At 39.6% G+C, this 20,552-nt stretch overlaps 3 protein-coding genes and 1 pseudogene across 4 annotated transcripts; 2 read left to right on the forward strand and 2 right to left on the reverse strand.

Moving 5' to 3' along the window:
* The first annotated feature begins 4,289 nt into the window (after positions 1-4,289).
* Positions 4,290-9,921, forward strand: LOC126583210 (uncharacterized). Its single transcript, XM_050247535.1, has 9 exons — positions 4,290-4,469; positions 4,975-5,619; positions 5,692-5,780; positions 7,004-7,357; positions 7,644-7,943; positions 8,035-8,265; positions 8,357-8,578; positions 8,845-9,415; positions 9,524-9,921. The coding sequence occupies exons 1-9, from the start codon at positions 4,319-4,321 to the stop codon at positions 9,736-9,738; spliced, it is 2,778 nt and encodes a 925-aa protein (XP_050103492.1). The 5' UTR covers positions 4,290-4,318; the 3' UTR covers positions 9,739-9,921.
* Positions 9,922-11,389: 1,468 nt separating this feature from the next.
* On the forward strand, positions 11,390-12,379 carry LOC126583215 (uncharacterized). The gene has a single exon (XM_050247541.1). It carries the CDS (start codon positions 11,578-11,580, stop codon positions 12,196-12,198), a length of 621 nt encoding a protein of 206 aa, XP_050103498.1. The 5' UTR covers positions 11,390-11,577; the 3' UTR covers positions 12,199-12,379.
* On the reverse strand, positions 12,372-14,071 carry LOC126633868 (putative Peroxidase 48; annotated as a pseudogene).
* Positions 14,072-14,712: 641 nt separating this feature from the next.
* LOC126583211 (kinesin-like protein KIN-13B) lies at positions 14,713-20,008 on the reverse strand. 2 transcript variants are annotated; one of them, XM_050247536.1, is made up of 12 exons: positions 19,590-20,008; positions 19,132-19,338; positions 18,512-18,703; positions 18,183-18,284; positions 17,579-17,656; positions 17,361-17,442; positions 17,095-17,254; positions 16,707-17,009; positions 16,125-16,343; positions 15,676-16,030; positions 15,395-15,460; positions 14,713-15,231 (listed from the first exon to the last, which is right to left on the reverse strand). In XM_050247536.1, exons 1-12 carry the CDS (start codon positions 19,758-19,760, stop codon positions 15,052-15,054), a joined length of 2,115 nt encoding a protein of 704 aa, XP_050103493.1. In that variant the 5' UTR covers positions 19,761-20,008; the 3' UTR covers positions 14,713-15,051. The 2 variants fall into 2 exon arrangements, with proteins under 2 accessions (XP_050103493.1, XP_050103494.1); XM_050247537.1 differs by having other exon boundaries at positions 19,132-19,335; positions 19,590-20,007.
* Positions 20,009-20,552: the final 544 nt, after the last annotated feature.

Consider the following 20,552-nt stretch of genomic DNA (forward strand, 5'->3'; position numbering starts at 1 on the left):
GCTAATTCCAGCTCAAAATCCAACCCAGCCGGAGTCACCACTGTGACCTGTACAACACTACTCTGCACATCACTCGGAACTACGTAAAGTAGTCTGTACGATGAAAAGGTGTAAGAATACGCTCTAGTGCTTCTTTCATCAATCATCAGCGCGTATAAACTAAGGTCACCCACTAGTCGGAATCACCTCTAGCGATCTATACGACTAGCATGTCGGAACCCTCACATGGTCTGTACGACATTCACCTACTTGGATCCAAGGCGAGCGTGCGGTGCGGTGAATAATATAAGCACTAACACCAAGGGTGCAGGTTATGAGCTTTCAATGCAATTCAAATAAAATAAATCGTATGAATAACGTAAAACTCACATGTGCATCCACAGCATCAATTCATATATATATGCATCAATTATCAATTCAAATATCTCATAATATGCATGCATGGCATTTTAAAACATATTTTCATATAAATCCAATTTCTGGGAAATTAATAGTATATAGGTATATACGAAAACAAAAACTGCCCACTCACTGGTAAGTCGATGAGTCGTAACCCCCGTGACGTCCCTGGATGCGCTCGTCCTCGGGATAGGTGTCACCTATATGCAAAACAACTATAGAAACGTTAATTAAAACACATAACCAACAATTCGAAATAACTTCTCATACGGTGCTCAATTTAGGTATGTGAATATACCACATCGACCTACTCGACGTCACGGACGTCGACAATTTTTTAGAAAAATTTTTTGGTCTGCCACGCGCCCCCAAGCGCCGTGGGTGGCACGGACCTACACACCCCCACGCGCGCTTCTTCTTCCACGCGTTGCCGGCACAGTGTCGCCGGCGGCGGAAACCTGCAACTCGACCTTTCTCCCTCGTTTCTTTATCATTTTTCATGAAATTTTCACCTACGAGTTCTAAATTAAGAGGGGAAGGGATCTATACCTTCAAAAATCCTTAAAAACCTCTGAAATTTCGTCGGGAAAATCCTCCAATTCGGCAAACTTCAAACCCGACGATCCTGACGTCCCAAACCTTCAAACGAACCACTCCAAGCTTCATTGGGACCTCACTAAGCTTACTATGAGCTTAGAATTTCCTGAAATGCAAGATTTTACGTGTGCATGAACAGTGCACCATTTCGGGGTTAGGGTTTCACGATGATTCAGAGGGTTTCACTTCCTAAAACTAGTACCATTCAACTCAGAACGTCAAAATGATGAAGAACCATACCTCATTAGCTTCGATCCGTGATGTTTAGAGGGTCCTTGGGTGTGGCTGTACAATTCAAGAGGGAGAGAGTGAGAGAGAGCCGTGAGAGGAGAAAGAAAGAGACACAGGGTGAGTGAGGGAGAAGGAAGTGTGTGTGTGTGGTCCACCCTAACCTTAACCACACGAATAACAGCCATTAAATTAATAAAATTTTCCAAACTTAGGAAAATAAACATTATGAATATAGTATATCACACACCCATCTTAGTAACATCGAGGGCAGCATCGTCATTTCACGTCCTCGTTATATATTCCCGGAACGGGCTGTGACACAAGGCATGTTGGCCGTCAATTGAGAGTGACGTAGCCATGTGCATAGTGCGAAAGCAATAAAGATAAGAAATGTACGAATAGTTAAAAACCAAATTACTAGAGTGCACTACTAAATAGAAAATGATAGAAGTTAGTTACAACAGTGAACACTCCTATTCAGAGCATAAATTTTAGGTGCAGTCTAGTAGGACAAGTACTAGTGATACAATACTAGAAATGTCCTACTATTATTTAGATAAGTCAGAACTGCCGACGTCCTTAAGCCACCAATAGCAAGCTTACTTAAAACCTGGAGGGGCGCAAAACAGAAAACCTGAGTGGGCAAAAATAAATGTTTTACAAAATCATTTTCTTTATCAACATATCTAACCCCTCGCTGTAAAACATGTATAATTTTTCCCAGAATCAGAATATAAGCATATACATAATATATATATATATATATATATATATATATGAAATCATATCAATTCAATTCATGCTTCACATAATCATTTTCAAATATATGCCATGCCAATATATAACAGAGTAAGCAATTCAGGTAAGAATAATTTCATAGAAATATGATATGTTAGCCGGAACCCCTGAGGTGGTTTGTACGGCTGAATTCATAGCTCAAAAGTCATTATAGCCGGAGTCACTACAATGACCTATACAGCAATATACTACACATAAGTCGGAACCATTAAGAAGGGTCTGTACAACAAGATTAGGTGAAATATAATTATGCTCAACTCTATTCTCTCATAATAGCCGGGCGATAAATCGCTAGTCACCTACGAGTCAGAACCATGAATAAGGTCTGTATGACAAGACTGTGCACTTAAGTTGGATCCAATATGAGCATATAGTGTGGGAGGTGATGTATATACACAAGTCTATACTTTATATCTCTGGCTAAATCTCAATCACCCTAGGTGCAGTTTTAATGAGCTCAACATTATTCAATCACATATCATATCATCGATGATTCATATGACCAAACATAATTTACCTGAATTTACCTGTACCTCCACAGCACCACACACACACACACACACACACACACACACACACATATATATATATATATGCGACTATGAAATGCATATTCATAATATAAAAGCATTTGACATATTATTTCAAAGCATACTTTCCTAAAAATGCATTTCTGGGAAATATATCAAGTATATAAGTATATACTGAAAACAAAAGCCCACTCACTGATATGTCGACGGGTCGTAACCCCCGAGTTGCCTGTGGATACGCTCATCCTCGAGATAGGCCTCACCTATATGCGAATTAACTATAAAAATGTTATTTTAAAGCACATAGACAAAACTAGCTAATAACTTCTCATACATTGCTCAATTTGGGTATATGAATATACCACAGTGATCTACACAACCTCACGAACATCGTGATATTTTTAGAAAAAAATTTCTATGGCTCATGCGCCCTCACGCGCATCACCTTCAACCTCCAGACGCCGGAACTGTGTCACTGGTGCCGGATTATGGGGCAAACATGCAACTGCCTATTTCTCGCTCGTTTTTGCACCATTTTTCACGTAATTTATACCAAAATGAAGCTCTTAACTTGTAGAACACAATCATACTAATTTAAAGTGCTAAAAGTCACGAAATCTCACCGGAGAATTCCAAGAAAACCGGCCAAACTTCGTCCACACGATTCCAACGTCCAAAATCTTCAAACGAAGCACTCCGAGCTTCCTTGGGACTTCACTAAGCTTCCTACAATCTTCAAATTCCCAAAAACATCCATAATTATGTGTGCATGAACAGTGCACAATCGGGGGTTATGAAAAACTAGGGTTTTCGAAGGTATCCTTATCTGAAATGGGTACCAATAGACTCGTCTGAGCTTCATGAACACAATGGTGCCAACTTTGACCATGATCCGTGAAGTTTCGATGGTTTTGGGGGGTTTGTCCGTACGATTTCGAATGAGAGAGAGAGAGTCTGAGAGATGAGAGAGAGGGCACGGGAATGAGAGAGAGAGAAGGGTATGGATGTGTGTGGTCCAAAAATACACACCAATCAAATTGTTTAATCCTTTTGGTCTAATTGGGTCCAATTAGTTAGGAATATAACTAATTGATCCAATTCCTTAACCCAAACACAAACACACGTCCAACGCTCAAGGGTAAATCCGTCTTTTCACAACCACGATAATTAATTCTCGGGACATGGAGCTTTTCGTTAAAGTTCCCTAAAATAAAAGCTGAAAAAGTTGTTATGCACTTCAAAAATACATCATGCATAGTTCCCAAGTTATGAAGATAAAAAAAGAGCGCATCAGGACTATTTTGAAGTGTTTGAAAAAAAAAATTAGGGTGATAATTTTTAATAAAAAATACAAATTAATTGAGCTGTCAAATAGGTTTGTACCCCTTGGAGATGTGGGTGCCAAATTGATGTTGAGATAAGTTGTTCACTTTTAACAAATGGTTTAATATTACTTAGTATTATGATCTGGTAGTATTTTCCTTTACTTGTAAGTGAGAGGTTTTATATTTGATTCTTGCTAAAAGTGACTTTGAATCATATTATTGCTAACACATTGTGAGGTTTAGCATACTCTCCCACCACTTAATATATATATAAATGTCGTTTGTTTGAAAAAAAAAAAAAAAAAGACAAACAAAAACAAATGGCCCAATTTAAAGCCCACGGTTGGAGCCCGCGGGAGTGAAGCGAAAGCGCGGGAAACAGAGAGGGGTGCCAAAGCTAAATCACAAACTCCAAGTCGAAGAAGCAAACCAGAGAGGATGAAAAGGGAAGAGGAAACAGAAGAGGAGGCGGAGTCCCCAAAATTCCCAGCATTTCCGTACAAACCCTACGACATACAGATCGATTTCATGAAGGCCCTCTATCACTCTCTCAACAAAGGAGGCCTTTCCATGCTCGAAAGCCCCACCGGCAAGTCATCACTCTTCTGCGGATACTTCTGCTTTCATTTCTCTGATTTTTATGCTTCTCCGTTTCGAAAATTGAACCGTTCGAGTTCGATTGAAAACCCCATTTGTTATATGGTTGCATTTTAGGCATCCGTAACTTAATCAATTTTATTTTTCTGGGTGTTTTTGTGAATTTTCGTTTTGGGTTTTGTTATGGGAATGGATGAATCAAGATTCTTACTTTATCAACTAACAATAATATATTTTCTCAGTCATTCCCCCAAATGCAATTTTAAAGTGGTTTTGTTTTTGGGGGTAGAAAGAACTAGCATCTGGTTGATTTTAGTGTTATTCACATATACTTACTCATATATATATATATATATATGCGTGTGTATTAATGTATGTACAAGTATATTGATAAACTTCAATTGAAATTTTGTCCTCATTTTGTACTGTTTTGTTAAAATATCCCAACATTTTACAATTTTTATTGGGCTTGATTTGAGATCTTTATGTTTCAATAGGGACTGGGAAAACTCTAAGTATCATTTGTAGTGCTTTGCAATGGGTGGTTGATAGGAGGGAACAACAGAAATCTGAAAATTGTGTTGAATCTGATCTTAGTAGTGCTAAAGATGGTCGAGTTGACTCGGATGATGAGCCTGACTGGATGAGAAATGTTGTTATTAACAAAGACAAGCAGAGTGAGGAGAGGAAGTCTAATAAGAAGGAGAAATTTGGGGTTGGGTTTCGAAGGGCCAATAAGAGAGGGAGCCGTGGAAATTGTAGAGATTTGTTCTCGCAGAGTGTTGAGGAGGAGCCTTCCGCAAAGAAAGAGGAAAAGGATTTGCTAATGAGCAATGATGCTGTGGAGTTAAGTGATGAGGAGTTTTTGGTGGAAGATTATGAAAGCGAAGAGGAAGGGGATCCGGGTGGTGGGAAGTCAAAGAGGAAGCTCTCTGGGGTTTCTTTTAGTTCGTCAAGCGAGGAAGATGAAGAAGATGGGTCTGGTGACGATGAATTTGAGGATGAGAAGGTGCAGGTTTATTTTTGTAGCCGGACACATTCACAGCTTTCACAGTTCATAAAGGAATTAAGGAAGACGATATTTGCTAATAAGATGAAGGTGGTGTCTTTGGGCTCAAGGAAGAATTGCTGCATCAATGAAGGTATGAAACTCATCACTGAATTAGTAGATTATAGTTTGTGTATTGTTACATTCTTCTGGGGAATGGTTTCAGAGGTATTAAAACTTGGAAACTCAACTCGCATCAATGAACGCTGTTTGGAACTTCAAAAGAACAAGAATAAGGATGTTTCCAAAATCAAGGTAACAAATATGTCCATTTAAGATCCTATCAGCCATATCTCATGCACTTGATTGAATTTGTTTTACTGGCCTCTGACATTTTTTCCAACTTAGAGAATTGGATTTCCCTGGACAAATGATAGTGTTTAATTTTCATATCGAATACATTGGTGTTTAATGCATTTTAATCAATTTGTTATGGTTTGCCTATCTGATTTCCTTTATCAGATTTTTTTGTCTGCTACGTGGGAGCTTATAGGTCTAGTGATTAAGAGCATTTATCCCTACACGACCTGGCTACTTGAGGTCCTGCGTTTGAATCCTCCTCCCAACAATATATTGTGGCAAAAACCGTAACTGTTTGTCTGGTGCAGGCCCTTCAGTTTTTGTTTCACCCTTGCATTCTGTGCTTTCTTAATATAGTTTGCATAGGTATTCATGAGGAAAATATACCACACTTTAACTCATGTAGGTTCCTCGTCGAGTGGTCTTGGACTCTTGGATGCATACTATTATTAGATACCACGATCTTGTTCTAGCTCTTTAATCCGGCATCTGGGCTCCTTGGATGCTCAATACTAAACCCGAACTTTGTCCCAAGGATAAGCTGGCATGTTAGGCCAAGTAGCAAATGGTGCTCATAAATAGCATTGATAAGAAGTGCATATCTATGAGTTGTTGGTCTAGCGGTCAGGTCCTGGGTTTGCTCCCAAATGGTCTGGGGTTCGACTCTCTCCCACGGCACCCACCTAGCAAATGCTAGAGTTTCTTGCTCTCCAAATGTTGTTGGGTCAGGCGGGGCCTAGTGATTGGTCGGATACGCTAGTTTAAAAAAAAAAAAAAAAAAAGAAAAAGAAGAAGAAGTGCATGGTCGTATATTGTTTTCATAAGAAATGCGTAGTCATATATCATTTGATAAGAAATGCATGATATAATCCTGAGGACCCGTTTCACCCTGCGCTGCTTTATGCCAATGCCAGAACAGACACATGATCTAATTGTGCACCATTTTGTTGAACCAATTGCTTAAGAATATAGCTCTTGGTTCAGAATTAATTGGAAGGAGTTAAGCAATAAGGGTCGGTAGATCTACCCGGTCTACTGTTCTGTTTTATATGACATGAAGGCAGATCATTTCTTCCTGACTCAAAGGTCACTAACCATCATGCACAATACGATCTACAAAATTCTCTTCTCATTCTTCTTAGGGGTTTCTCTTGGCTGATGATAGTATTGATCTGCAGAACTTAGGTGCCGGAGTCAGGATTCGCAGGAACAATGCTTCTTGTGGATGCCCAATGCTTAGAAAACATAAACTACAAAAAGAATTCAGGAGCATGATGTCTCAACATGGTGCCTTGGATATTGAAGATCTTGTTGATCTTGGAAAAAGCATGAGGACTTGTCCATATTATGGCTCCCGAAGCATGGTTCCTGTTGCTGATCTGGTGGTTCTACCGTATCAGTCTCTTCTTTCTAAAGCATCTCGTGAGTCTCTTGGTCTCAAGTTAAAGAATAATATTGTTATTATAGACGAGGCTCACAATCTAGCTGACTCCTTGATCAGCATGTATGACTCAAGAATCACTTTTTCGCAGGTATTTAAATTCTGAAATTTTATTTATCTAGTATGACTGGAAGCTAGTTGATAATCTTTCTATTTCATTTGTGTAACTGGTTTGGGTGCTCATCGACTGCTTGTCTAAATTGATCATATTATCTAATCCAATGATAGAATAGTAGGCAATGTCAATAGTTTTGTAGTCTTCACTTAGAAGTTAGAACCTAAATTTTTCATCACAATGTAAGCTTTCAGTGTTGACATTATATATTTTCAGTGAAAATTGTACTATCTCTTAGCAGTTCTCCTGACGTTTTTTACAGCTGGAGGATGTGCACAGGCACATTGAGAAGTACTTTGCAAGATTTTGCAATGTATTGGGACCTGGTAATCGTAGATATATTCAAACTCTCATGGTGCTCACTCGGGCTTTCCTCCAAGTGTTTCTAAGAGAGGATACGGGCTGCGGAAATTCTTGTCATGATACTGAAAAGGCTTCTGGAGCAAATGGAACGCCTACTTCCTCTATGGCCATTAATGACTTTTTATTTTCCCTCAATATAGACAACATCAACTTGGTCAAATTGCTTCAGTATATAAAGGAAAGCAACATCATGCGCAAGGTGAATCCTTATTCCCATTATATAGTGTTAATTGGAGCTATTTTTCCCCTCTTTCCATGTTCAAGAGGTTACAATGTACTTGGTTTGCCAGGTCTGTGGTTATGGCGATAAAGTAGCCATTCAAAAGAGTTTGGCACTTAATGGCGGTGAAGAGAGAAGCACTTTGTCCAGTTTCCAAGCATTAGCAAATTTTTTGCTATCACTGACAAATAAAGATGGAGATGGGAGGATTATAATCTCAAAGACTAGTCCAACATGCCCTGGAGAGGAAGGAGGATATATAAAATATGTTATGCTGACTGGGGATAATATTTTTTCAGAGGTTCGCCAAAAATTCTTAATTCTGGAGTAACTTGTTTTCATAATATAGTATTCATGTCCAAGTTATGAAACATTAACTCTGAACTTCACAGATTGTGGATCAAGCGCATGCTGTTGTACTGGCTGGGGGAACTCTCCAACCTATAGAAGAAACAAGGGAGAGACTCTTCCCTTGGTTACCACTGAACCAGTTGCAATTCTTTTCATGCTGCCACATTGTTCCCCCAGAGAGCATTCTGCCAGTTGCAGTTTCCCGTGGTCCTTCTGGTCACACTTTTGACTTCAGCTACAGCTCCAGGAGGTCATCAATCATGGCAAGTAGATTTCAATCTTCTTTTAAATAATTATAGAAAGTCAAAATTTCTCTCTTTTTAGTGCATCTGTAATTTATTGATTTTAGCTACTGTGTCAATATTTTTTCTCCGATTTTGCTTTAAAACTTTTAAAATGCAGTTCATTCCCAGGGGAAAAATCACTTCTGCTGTCGATTACAGTAGCACCTTTTCTGCTTATTACTTCTTTTTTGGGATTCGTACTGGGTATTGGCTGACTATTTATGTTGATGAGCATGAGTTTACAGATACAGGAGCTAGGGCGTTTGGTTTGCAATTTGGTGACCGCAGTTCCTGAGGGAATTGTTGTCTTCTTCTCTTCATTTGACTATGAAGGACAAGTTTATGATGCCTGGGAAGCTTCAGGTATCCTTGAAAGGATTAAGAAGAAGAAGCGTCTATTTAGAGAACCTAGGAAGAGTACACATGTAGAATCTGTTCTCAAGGAATATAAGGAAACAATTGAAACATTGTCTTCTGGAGAGGGGAAAGAAAATCCTTCTCAGAGTGGTGCAATACTTCTTGCTGTCGTCGGTGGTAAGATATCAGAAGGCATCAACTTAAGCGATGGGATGGGCCGGTGTATAGTCATGGTTGGACTGCCCTATGCTAGCCCTTCCGATGTTGAGTTGATGGAGAGGGTGAAGTACATAGAAGGGTTGGGAAACTCAAATTCCACACAGCTGCCAAATCTTGCACTTAGTAATGAACTTCACGGTGGAGAAGTACGTGCAGGGTTTGACATCCTCAGAAGTTGCAGACGCCGAGGAAAAGATTATTACGAGAATCTTTGCATGAAAGCTGTAAATCAGTCCATCGGTATGTCGTATTACAAGTTCAGTTCTTACATACTTCAGAAACATAGAAATCGGATCAGTCATTTGTTAGCAATGTAAACATATTGAAGTTTTTCTTTGCCTGTAACAGGTAGAGCAATCCGACACATAAATGACTACGCAGCAATTTTACTAGTTGATACGCGATACGCAACTGATTCCTCAAAACGGAATTCTTCCCATCCAACTAACAAGCTTCCAAAGTGGATAAAGGATCGCTTCGTTGCTTCAGCTGATTACGGTGAAGTTCATAGGATGTTACATCAGTTCTTTAAACATAACAAGAAGAAATGGCTTCAGCAGTAAGTTTCTGGTACTGAGAAGTGAAAAAACAAGGGTTTACTCAGTAAATCTTACAAAATTAAAGTTTTCACTTAATTGTATGATGCAGCAATTATTGTAGAGCCATCATAGAGCAACTATAGGGAGTGAAGAATTATGTCAAATTATACCTCAGTTAGTTATGAGCATTTATCTTTGAACCTGAAATCCCACGTTCGATTCTCCAATCCCAAATATCGCTTTTGTATCAAAAAGAAATATAATCGCATGCCTTTATGACTTTGAAGCTAAGAAGGTGCGCGCATTAATGAGGGGACCTAACTCGTCATTTTGAAGTCACAAACTTATGCATTTTTTTTTCTTTGACGAGAATCGAATCTAAGACCTCTCACTTGCAAGTGAAGAGGAATACCACAAGACTATAGTGTTAAGTGGCACATACTTATGCATTTAGCTTGTAAAAAAAGGCCAACACCCTTTCACCATTTCCAAACTCAAAGAGGGGAGGTTTTGGCTTTAAAGCATTGCAACTGTGAGAAAGTGACTTGAGTCTGCATAATTCCAAATGCCATCTTATCTTCATATCACCAAAACATGATACCAACTTGCAAATGGGACCATGCATCACCTCATGCTTATATATTTGGAACAAGGATTACTCCAAATTATTATGCTTTCAAGGTACACCTATTCCTGGATTAACTTGCTAATGACAAGTAATCGACTCTTGAATCTTAATCTAGAAGAAATGCTAGGATCAGCTGCGCATGTGCACGTACTTTGATCTTAGTCATTTGTGTTTGTGGAATCCACAAAGCAAGAACGGCCAGGACTAGTCTATTTGCACGTACTACTGATCGAAGTCTTGATTACATTTATATATAATACATTATTGAATTTAATAGCTGAACATAAAATGAAGAATTTCCCCGAATAAACAGATTTGATTAATGTATAGTAGGAGTAATGGTAGTGTTTGGCACCAATGCCATATATGTTATGAGTGTGGGACACACCTATGTGATGATCGACAAGGACCACTTGGTCTATGGGGCCATATCACACATGGGTTAAAAAAAAGAAGAAGAAATCTAAATTTGGGTAACTGACTAAGACTATTTAAAATATGCTTTAACCTTATTAAATAACAGCAACTCTAACTTTAGGCTTTACACTTTAGCCTTTGCATCTTAATGAATGCCACTGCACTTTATAGAACAAGGAGTCAAAAATCATGATAATTTTGGACCCCAAAGTCTCCATTCTGGTAATCCCACTTTTTTTTTATAACTTGAATCAGTCTTCTAACCATCATGGGATGACTCAGTGGTTGGAGACGAATTCCAGACCCGTATTTCACACGACACGTTTTGAGTTCGATTCCTGATGCTAGTGTATCGCAAGATGGTGGCTTGGAAGGGGCTGAAATACCTTTGTGAGTTTTTTTGACCCCTGAAATTGTGGACTAGTCGTGGCAAAGCTACCAGATGGTCCCTTTTTTGGAAAAATAAAATGTCTTCATTAATTAACCTATTTATTTATCCATCACCAACTAAATTGCCAAACTTCAACCTTTTCAATCTCTAAATAAGCAGGACCCTTCTCATCTGTGATCTTACATATTCAGTTAATCAATAATTTTAGGGGGGGGGGGAGAGAGTAAGCAGGACCCTTCTCATCTGTGATCTTACATATTCAGTTAATCAATAATTTTAGGGGGGGGGGGGGGAGAGAGAGAGAGAGAGAGAGAGAGAGAGAGAGAGATATGAAGGCAAAAGAGATTGGAGTTTTGTCTGTCTTTGTAGACATGAGGGAGTGAGGCAAAGAGAAGAACAAGCATTTTTGTACTCAGCAGAGCCAGAAATGGTGCTAGAAAACACCATTGCCAAAAGCAAAAAACTCATTCGAAAAACTCTCGGGAACCTCAAGTCCTTCTTCTGTGGAGGGTACAAGAAACTGCCCAAAACCATTTCCTTCAATCCCTTCTATTGTGGGAGAGACCTGAAGTATCAGCACCCAACAGATCACTTGTACGCCGATTTTTATGATGAGTGGGAGTCCACTCTCGGTAATGTGACGAAGATAGATAGCGCGCCAGAAGAACCAACAAAGGAAGAAGACCAAGGTAGCCCTAAGAAGATCAAACAAGAAGGGGGATTAATGCAGATGAAGCAGACTGGGAGTTCTCATCTACAAAAAGGAGAAGCTCGTGCATCTTCACAGAACGCAAATGCAGAAAGCTATACTTTAGCAAGAAGGATGAAGGAGTTTGAAATGGTGGATTCAGGTGATGTGGAACAAGTGCTGGATGTAGAAGAGGCGCTTCACTACTACTCCCGCCTCAAAAGTCCGGCCTACCTTGACATTGTGGACAAGTTCTTCTTGGATATGTACGCAGACTTCTCCATTCCACCAGCGCCTATCAGCGTCAACAATTCAAAGCGGAGACTGGGCTCGCAGAGACTTGGCTCGATGAGGTTGTAGACGAATGTGTTAGTGAGTTTTTCGTTGTGCAGATAGATCTGTTGTTCTTTCCCACATTTTGTTTTCATTTCCACTTTGTGTGTATTCAGTTTTCGTTTTCACTATTTTCAGCCTTAAACACTTCTTTGTATCCAATACTGGTTGTTTGATAATCTCTTATCAATGAATGCGGCTTAGTTAATCGGATACACAATTTAAAACATTTTCTTAGTCTGGAAGCACAAACAATGAGCAAACAAGAAAAACAAATCAAGTATATTACAATTGGAACATGTCTTATCATACCGCTTTTGAACAATTCAGCCGGATCTGACCCATTGGTGTTGTCAAGACTTGGAGGTCCGTCGGCTTCATCATTCCCATGGCAAAATCACGACGGAACAAGTAGGCATCAAAAGCATATGCTGTAACCCAATTGCAAGTTTCTGCCCTAATCGTCAGCTGCTGATCAGCATAGAGGATTCCTTTGCCTTGCAAAAGATTCCGGTAGTACACGGTGCCAAAAGCTGATCTAGGTCCCTCATATTCCATTGCCATTCCTGCCTCCTCAGATGAGGGTTGCTGCGAGTTTATGTGGAATTGGGATGGTGCTCTTGTTGATGACACAAATCCGTAAAAAGGAGGGTTTTGTGCTGGAGCAGGTACCGAGTGACTGTTGTTGCATCTTGATCTCATGAGGCGAAGGAATTCAACATCCAAAGATGGGTCAGGCTTATGAGTACCACTGAAATTGTAGAGACGGTTTTCGAAGAATTGGCACTGGATCATTCCAATGCTGTGAGCACCTGAAACCAAATAGAGGAAACAAAGTCTTGATTTCTTAAGCGGCAGCTGTTAGTTTTGAAATGGAAGAAGAGAAACAACCACGGTATGACAAGAAAAATGCCAATTCCTACAACTGAACTAGATAACAGCGAAGAAATGAGCAAATACAACTAAGGCAGATACATAAAACAGTAAAACCGATCAACGAAATAGTCATAACCGGTACAGAAAAGCGAAAGAAGGATGAATACCGAAGAGGCGGACAGTTTCTCTTTCATCAAATCCCCTTGATGCAAAGGATGCAAGCGTCTGCGGCAGGTCATCTTCCGGATAAGGAAGCTCATATGTTGCAAGGTCACGGAAAGAAAGAGTGCTCTCTCCTTCCAGTATGCAAAGGATAGAAGGGGCCACCAGCCTGAAATTCATTAACTCAGTAAACCACATTTAATCCATGTCTGTGTGTATGTGTGCATGAACGCACATGCGTGTTTGAGAGAGAGAGAGAGAGAGAGAGAGAGAGAGAGAGAGAGAGAGAGAGAGAGTCACCAATGCAACACAATCTCTTGCTGCCAGAACAAGAATATCAGCACAACAAACAACTCCAGGACATACTTTTTCAAGCTCTGACTTGATCGTGTCGATTACATCGAGAATCTTTCTCAGCAAGCATTTCTTCAGTAGAATCCAATAAAACAGAGGCATCACATCCATTCACAAGATACAATAAAAGGTCGTACCCAGTGCACAAGGCTCCCGCTTTACGCAGGGTCTGGGAGAGGTGAATGTCGGCTAACCTTACCCCCATTTATGGAGAGGCTGCTCCCAAGTCTCGAACCCGAGACCTACCGCTCATGGGCGAAGGCACTTGCCATCGCACCAAGTGCGACCTCTATTCACAAGATACAATCAGACACAAAAATCAAAGGAGAGAGAACAAAGATTCACAGGGATCTCCGAGAACACTAATTAATGTTGGATAATTACGAAAACCCAAATCAGATTTACCAAGAAGCCGAACACCCATATGAAGATTCAAGAGAAAGAGCAAGAAGACTCACCTGGATGAAGCAGTCATGGAAGACAAGGCGCAGGAGAGCAGGGGCCACATCAGGCCTGGCTTGGAACAGTTTGTCAACCACTTCTCGTACAATTTTCTCGTCTTTTGGACACAATTCGCGGTAGAAATCGTATTGGAGTGGACGAGAAGTGTCTCAGCTATTGATCATCAGCTTCATCTGGTTCTTCGCTGACGAGCAAACAGGCTGAGATGGCAACTGGTCTGAGATACCAGAAGATGAATTTACCAAGGGAGGCCATCTAAAGAAGCTTAAACTTCTACTCTCGGTTTCAGCATTTGCAATCTTGAGAGACAAAAACGCAGAACCAGAGTATCAGAAATCGAAACCTCAATTTTCCCAGAAGATCCATATGAAAGGGTTGCAACTTGTAAACGGGGGAGGTTGTTGGTTGCAGCCTGCAGGGTTTTAAAAAGGAACAAAGTGGCGGGTAAAAATAAGGTGAAATGACGAGAATATCCTCAAGACTTTTTTTGTTAAATTGTTGGCTAAGAATGGCATAATCCCTTGTATGGTTGTCAAGTTAAGCCCCATGAGCATTGTCCCTTGCACCCGAGGTCCCGAGTTCAAATCCCCCTCTCATTATCACTTTGTGAAAGAAAAGGCAAAGCCCGATGAGGTCATTAGAAGCAAAGTCGGATTTCCGTCATCCCATGAATTACAAAACTAAAAGTTGCGCAGAAATCTTGTATGTATACCAATCTGCTGAAGAACTCCAACAAGTAAAAAATGTAATGAAATTACAACACAATCCAGAACTTTACAGAAGCATGCCCATCCCATGTGGCATGGGAATGGGAATCCCAAATTGCTGTAAAAATGGTATGTTTTAAAAGAAAATTGGACAGTAAATCCAAGGAAAACTCCAAGTCCCCTGAGGCCTGGTACAGTTTATCAAAGATTACATGAAGAATTACCCAATCTATTAACGCTATATTGAACACCATTTTGCGATCATACTTTCTTGCGCAGCGGCACTTGTTCTAACTATAGTCTGCAGTTCCGCACAAAATCAGTACCCCGAAGAGGACACTATGACATTGTGTTCCTTTAACCGCTTCTGGAAATGAGCTAACCGATTTTGTAGTTGCAGGATGCCTGCAGCCTTCTGAGATAGAATGGCATTCAAACGAGAAACATAGTTGTCCAGCTGATTCCCGGGTTGATCTGCGTCTACCAACAGATTCATCTCCTGCAAATGCATTACAAAAGTCAAAACATCATACATGCATAATAAGGTCTTCCAAAACATATCTACAAAAGATGGCATTTAAAAACTCTACAAACGTCGTCCAGTTGCAGGCTCTTGCATGCTAAAATATGAACCATGAATTTTATACAATCGCAACACATACCTCTTTAACAATATTCATAGTGTCCTCAACTTGTTTCCGGTGAGCACTTACAAGATCTTCCTCCTCCTGGAAAATGCAACATACACTTTGCCTGTTAACTCTAGTTTATATAGTGGTTAATCCTATCTGTAGAAATTATAGGAAGCTCGTCTCACAAATATTCCAGGTGGTGGCTGTTACACCATGTTATCAAATTATTGCTTATCCCACAAATTTATTTGCCACACCATTTCTAAAACATTTCTGTTAAAAGTCTTTGTCGTCAAGTCTCTTGTTGTTACCTGTAGCAGGGCATTCAAATCGTCATCTGAGTTTGAGTTCCTTGAATGAAACTTTGGCAGTTCTGATTTTGTCTGACCATTGGACTTACGTACTTTGTCCTCTGTAGCTGATACATTGTACTGCTCTAGCTTCCCATTTCTCTTCCATGATGTTTTGGCCTCGTAATAAGACTCTTCTGATGCATCAAACTCCTCCGTTTCAATTTGTTCAGTCCATGTATCATTTGTGTCAACTTCATAGGCCGAAGCAGTGGGCAAAGCTGAAGATAGGGGTATATTTGTTGATTCCTTGAAGTTTAGTGTTGAAGGTAACATATCCTTCTTGGGGTTGTTCCCTTTTGAAAGGCTTTTGACCCTAGAATGTGATTTTAATAGCAAGAAACATTAGACGGTGCACAAACGAGCAACATCTATACCAGAAAGTTTACTGGTACAAAAATGCATCTCACCTGTCAGCATATCTTAAAGTATTGAGAGTATGTTCACAGGATCCTGAGCTTGGTGATATGCATGATATCATCACAGTACGGGAGTCACCAACAAATGAGTCCCTAAGAACTTCAGTTAATTTACTTCCTCGGAAAGGAATATGACCCTGGTCATTGTCAAGAGCTCTAATGCATTCCTTCAATGCAAGTAAGCTCTTATTAATCTCAGCACCTTCCATTCTGCATTGTATTTTTTTTAAACAGCAATGTTAGCTAGAAGTCCACTAATTATCGAGAAAAGAACATCTAAATCTTATGTGTGATTTCTTCATAATAATAATAATAAAATTAAAGATGAAAATCTTATACGTGAGTTGAGTTATGGTACTTTTCATGCACTGATGTGACGTGCCAAAAATATAAATATCTACCATCCCAAAATCATAAAAATAAAAAAAAAAGAAAAAAAAAGGGGATTACAGATTTCATTTCTAACATATTAAATGGTGATTTCTAGTGCTGTATGCTACTATGTGACGTGCAAAAAGCAATGTCTTGGCTTTCCTCTGGGATAAAATAAATTGAAGACCTAATGAATTATACCTTGTCTGTTTATCATTATCTGTAGTATCTGCACCACGTTCACTTCCAGCAAGATCTATAAAGGACAGCTTGCCGACCAGACGGGGAGGTTTCTTTTCATTGCCATCAACTGACCTCTTAATAGCAAGCTGAAGTATTGCATGTGAACGAGAGGATTCTTCATTTGCACCAGTTGTACCTGTACTTCTTGTGGCACTTCCTCTCTCAATGAGCTCTTTAATGGTCTCCACATCTGACACTCTGTATTCTTGCAAACCCACAATACAAACCTGTTGTTTACCATCCTCTCTCATGCAAAGCTTTCTGTAAAATTTGAATTGTAAGTTTCAAGTTCTAGAAATCATAAACTCTAAAAACAAATAACTAGAGGAAGGCTAGAATGGCTTACTTTCGATCATTGAGGAGATCAAAAAGTTTTCCCCCATATATTTCGAAGAAGCTCACAAACAACTGAAATCCCTGGCTACGGTATGTATGGTGCATCAACCTCAAGATGTCTCGTGATGCTTTAAGAGGCAATGGTTTCATGGTATATGTTTTTCCACTCCCTTTATGGAAAATTATTACAAGTTAAAATTATAACCTTACATGTTAAAGTATAAAAAGGTTGTTCAACAAGTCTAACACAAACATAAAATTGAGAGGGCAACTAACCAGTTTGTCCATATGCAAAACAAGTTGCCTTCGTGCGTTGGAAAATTATTGGAACTATGGGCTCCACAGTCTCATGATATACCTAAAAGCACAGGACGAAAATTGGTATGCTAAGTAGCCTAAAACATATCAAGAGCCACAGTATTTATATTATCTTGTTCATTCAAATTTTGTAACTTTGGTTTTATAATAGTAATTTAACAGAAATATACACATACTTCATCATTGGAGACTTCCTCATTCAACACTGCATCAAACACAAATTCATGTTTTTCCATGTATTCTGTTAGGTCAACCTGCAGAACATCGGGAATGAAATCAAAGACATAAAAGCATTGGTACAGGAAGAATGATGAGCGAAGTATCAGGTTCACGAAGTAGAAAGGGAAAATATGAAACATCCTAAAAGATTACAGGTCATTGGTATGCATAACAAAACATACAAATGAAATATGGATGTCAAAATGTCCACACCACAACCATCACTAACAGCACGTATGGCTACTTACAATATTTTTCTAATATCTGTTAGAAGCTTCATGTATCTAAAGGCATAAAGCATCATTCACATTTTCTTGCTTTAGTTTGATCATTATGCTTAGACAATTACCCTTGGCCAGAAAAGCGACAGGTCTTCATTATTTTTCTTTTTGGCCAGAAAACAGATATTTCTCTGGAAATCTCTAATTTTATTTTCTTTTTCTTTTTTTTAATTCTTTTTAGAAGAAACAATAACAATTTACATCTAGTGGCATTTCCAGAAAGCAGACATTTGTCTGGAAATCTCTAATGATGCCAACATTCACATCTAGTGGCATTTACCTTGAGCTTAGTCTCATGAACTGTCACGGAGTTTGAAAGTGTATCTATGATATCTTCCTCATTCTTTGCCAACTCCTTTTTATTAAGTGGTCTCTTGCGCACCTGCATATACCATCAGGAACCACATTTAGAAAAAGACGAAAAAATGTAGCAGGCCTGACGCTACATGAAGTTCAAGCAACTCCTTCCTAACCAAATAAGGCCACTTCACATGTATGAGAATTGCAAATTTGGATTGGCAAATGCCTGGTGGCCTTATGGGCATAGCAACATTTAAGGTCAAAAGTGGAAATCACGAGCACTAATTATGATGTTATGACAGAACATACCACAACTTTGATCTTTGCCACAGAACTAGCTTTCTCTTTGTCTGCGGCAAAACTTTTTAGGAGGTTGTTTTCTGGTACCCGAGCCCTTTCTGTTTGTTTGTTATTAGAAATGTAGGGTTCAGAATCATCAAAGCTTCTTCCCCTTGAAGGATAATATAGAGAAGCTCCATTATGCAACCCAGAGGTTGGCATCTGTACGTGAGATACAGAAGAACTTAGCAGGACTATACACCAAAAGTCATTTTTACTAACAATGAAACTAAAATGAAGAAAAACGAATGTCAACAGAATAAAATGAACTAAACCTCAGCAAATCATTAGTAATGCGACAAATTCCAATTCATCAAAAGAAAGGAGGATAGTATAAACAAAGAAAATTTTCTTCTTCCACTAACTCATGGTCACATTACTGTAAATCCAAGTTTAAGATTTCCGATACAATAGGTGACATGAATGAAACAGTTAATCCCAAGTTTGTAATAGGACGTTTTCAAGAAAATAATTATTAAGATGCAAAAGCAACAATGCAGGGGCACAGACACATTTCCAAATACGGATCATAAAACCCAGAGCCGACAAATGCAATTCTTATTGAAATTCAGAAATGGAAAGAAACCCACATCAGGTATGAGCTCAGTATCAAAGGAATGCAGATCCAAGAGTCCAGGACTGAACTCATTGGGTGACTCCTCGTCGCTCTTCCTCCGGGAATTGAAGGGAGGTGTGGATGGAGCCTCCGCATAAAACTCATTGTACCCTCTCTGTGCGTTCCGGTACACTCTAGAAGCCGGTCCTCCTCCACCTCCACCATAGAAACCATAGTCCTGCTTTGGAATCAACCACAAAAGCCAAACAATCAAACAGCTTAGATACAAAACTGTTCCATCAGATCTAGAAAGATCAAAGCTTGAACTTTTTAATCAAAATCCCATCTGGGTCCGATCAAAACGTACCCAAAAAACCCAAAAAATTCAAGGGGGAAAACAACAAATGCTAATTACAATGCACCCAAATTTCAGATTTGGTACGACATTTTGATTAAATTCTGACGGGTTTGATTGGGGAAGCAAAAACAGACCTGAGGAGGAGGACCAGATGATGAGTTGGAAGAAGACTGAAGGTGTTGAAGACCAGCTGACTGAAGCCACCTCCCATTGGACGAAGTCTCCAAGAAGTTATCAGAGTATTGCCGCTGGTGGTGCACCCCCGCCGCACCAGATCTCTGCCCTTGCCTCCCAACTCCGTTCATCTCTCTCACTCCGAACCGGATCCAAATCTCAAACGGACCGTCCGATCAAAAACCCAGATCGGAACCTCAACCCTCTCTCTCTGTCTTCAACCACACAAAAAAATCTCGATGATTTATTACTGCAACGGAAGCTCCTTTTTTCACAGCTCGAAGCTTCTCTGCGAATATTTTCCAAGTTTTCTAATTTAAAAAAAAAAAAAAGAATTTTGAAAAATATCTGGTGTGCTGTATAAGCTGCACTTCTCTCAGTAAACCCAAAGATATAGGAGGACGAGAAATGCTTTGAATTTTTGAAGAAACAGTGCGCCACGTGCGACTGGATATTTTAGCACGTGACGAGGATTTGGGTTCGGGTGGGACCCGCTTTCTGCGTTTGAATGCCTCGGGCCCGTCCTCACGTGGTGGGGCTTACTTGTTTTGTTGCGCGCTTTACTATCCTCGTTCAAATTCTGTGACTCGCGGCGCCACGTGGCGAGATACTGGGGGACTTTGGTTGGTGGGTCATCGAACGGCGGAGTTTGAATAGTACGGATATCACACCGGCGGTAAATGCTTGTGTGGCGTTGGATTATGGGCCCTTACTGGGCTGTTCGGCTCAATTCTGCCCCTTCCCAGCTTTTTGTTTTTGGGTTTTGGGTTTGGACTCTTCACAGATCTTGTTTTATATAATTGGTTCAAGCCCGGCCCACAATTATCAACAAAATTTTAGTTTACTTGGTATTTTATTGAAACATGAATGGGATTAACACCAAGAACGAAAATCGTCACTAGAATTAAAAGGATATTAAAGGA

Source organism: Malus sylvestris, chromosome 9 (genome assembly GCF_916048215.2).
Source record: "Malus sylvestris chromosome 9, drMalSylv7.2, whole genome shotgun sequence".
Taxonomy (NCBI): domain Eukaryota; kingdom Viridiplantae; phylum Streptophyta; class Magnoliopsida; order Rosales; family Rosaceae; genus Malus; species Malus sylvestris.

Bases quoted from the DNA above. Each gene is read 5' to 3' on its own strand.
- LOC126583210 (XM_050247535.1), top strand. From the start codon at position 4,319: ATGAAAAGGGAAGAGGAAACAGAAGAGGAGGCGGAGTCCCCAAAATTC. The intron at 4,470-4,974 runs GCAAGTCATCAC...ATGTTTCAATAG, and splicing joins CATGCTCGAAAGCCCCACCG to GGACTGGGAAAACTCTAAGT. The intron at 9,416-9,523 runs GTATGTCGTATT...TGCCTGTAACAG, and splicing joins AGCTGTAAATCAGTCCATCG to GTAGAGCAATCCGACACATA.
- LOC126583215 (XM_050247541.1), top strand. From the start codon at position 11,578: ATGGTGCTAGAAAACACCATTGCCAAAAGCAAAAAACTCATTCGAAAA.
- LOC126583211 (XM_050247536.1), bottom strand. From the start codon at position 19,760: ATGAACGGAGTTGGGAGGCAAGGGCAGAGATCTGGTGCGGCGGGGGTG. The intron at 19,339-19,589 runs GTCTGTTTTTGC...TTGATTCCAAAG, and splicing joins CATCTGGTCCTCCTCCTCAG to CAGGACTATGGTTTCTATGG. The intron at 15,232-15,394 runs GTATGTGTTGCG...ATGCATTTGCAG, and splicing joins CTATGAATATTGTTAAAGAG to GAGATGAATCTGTTGGTAGA.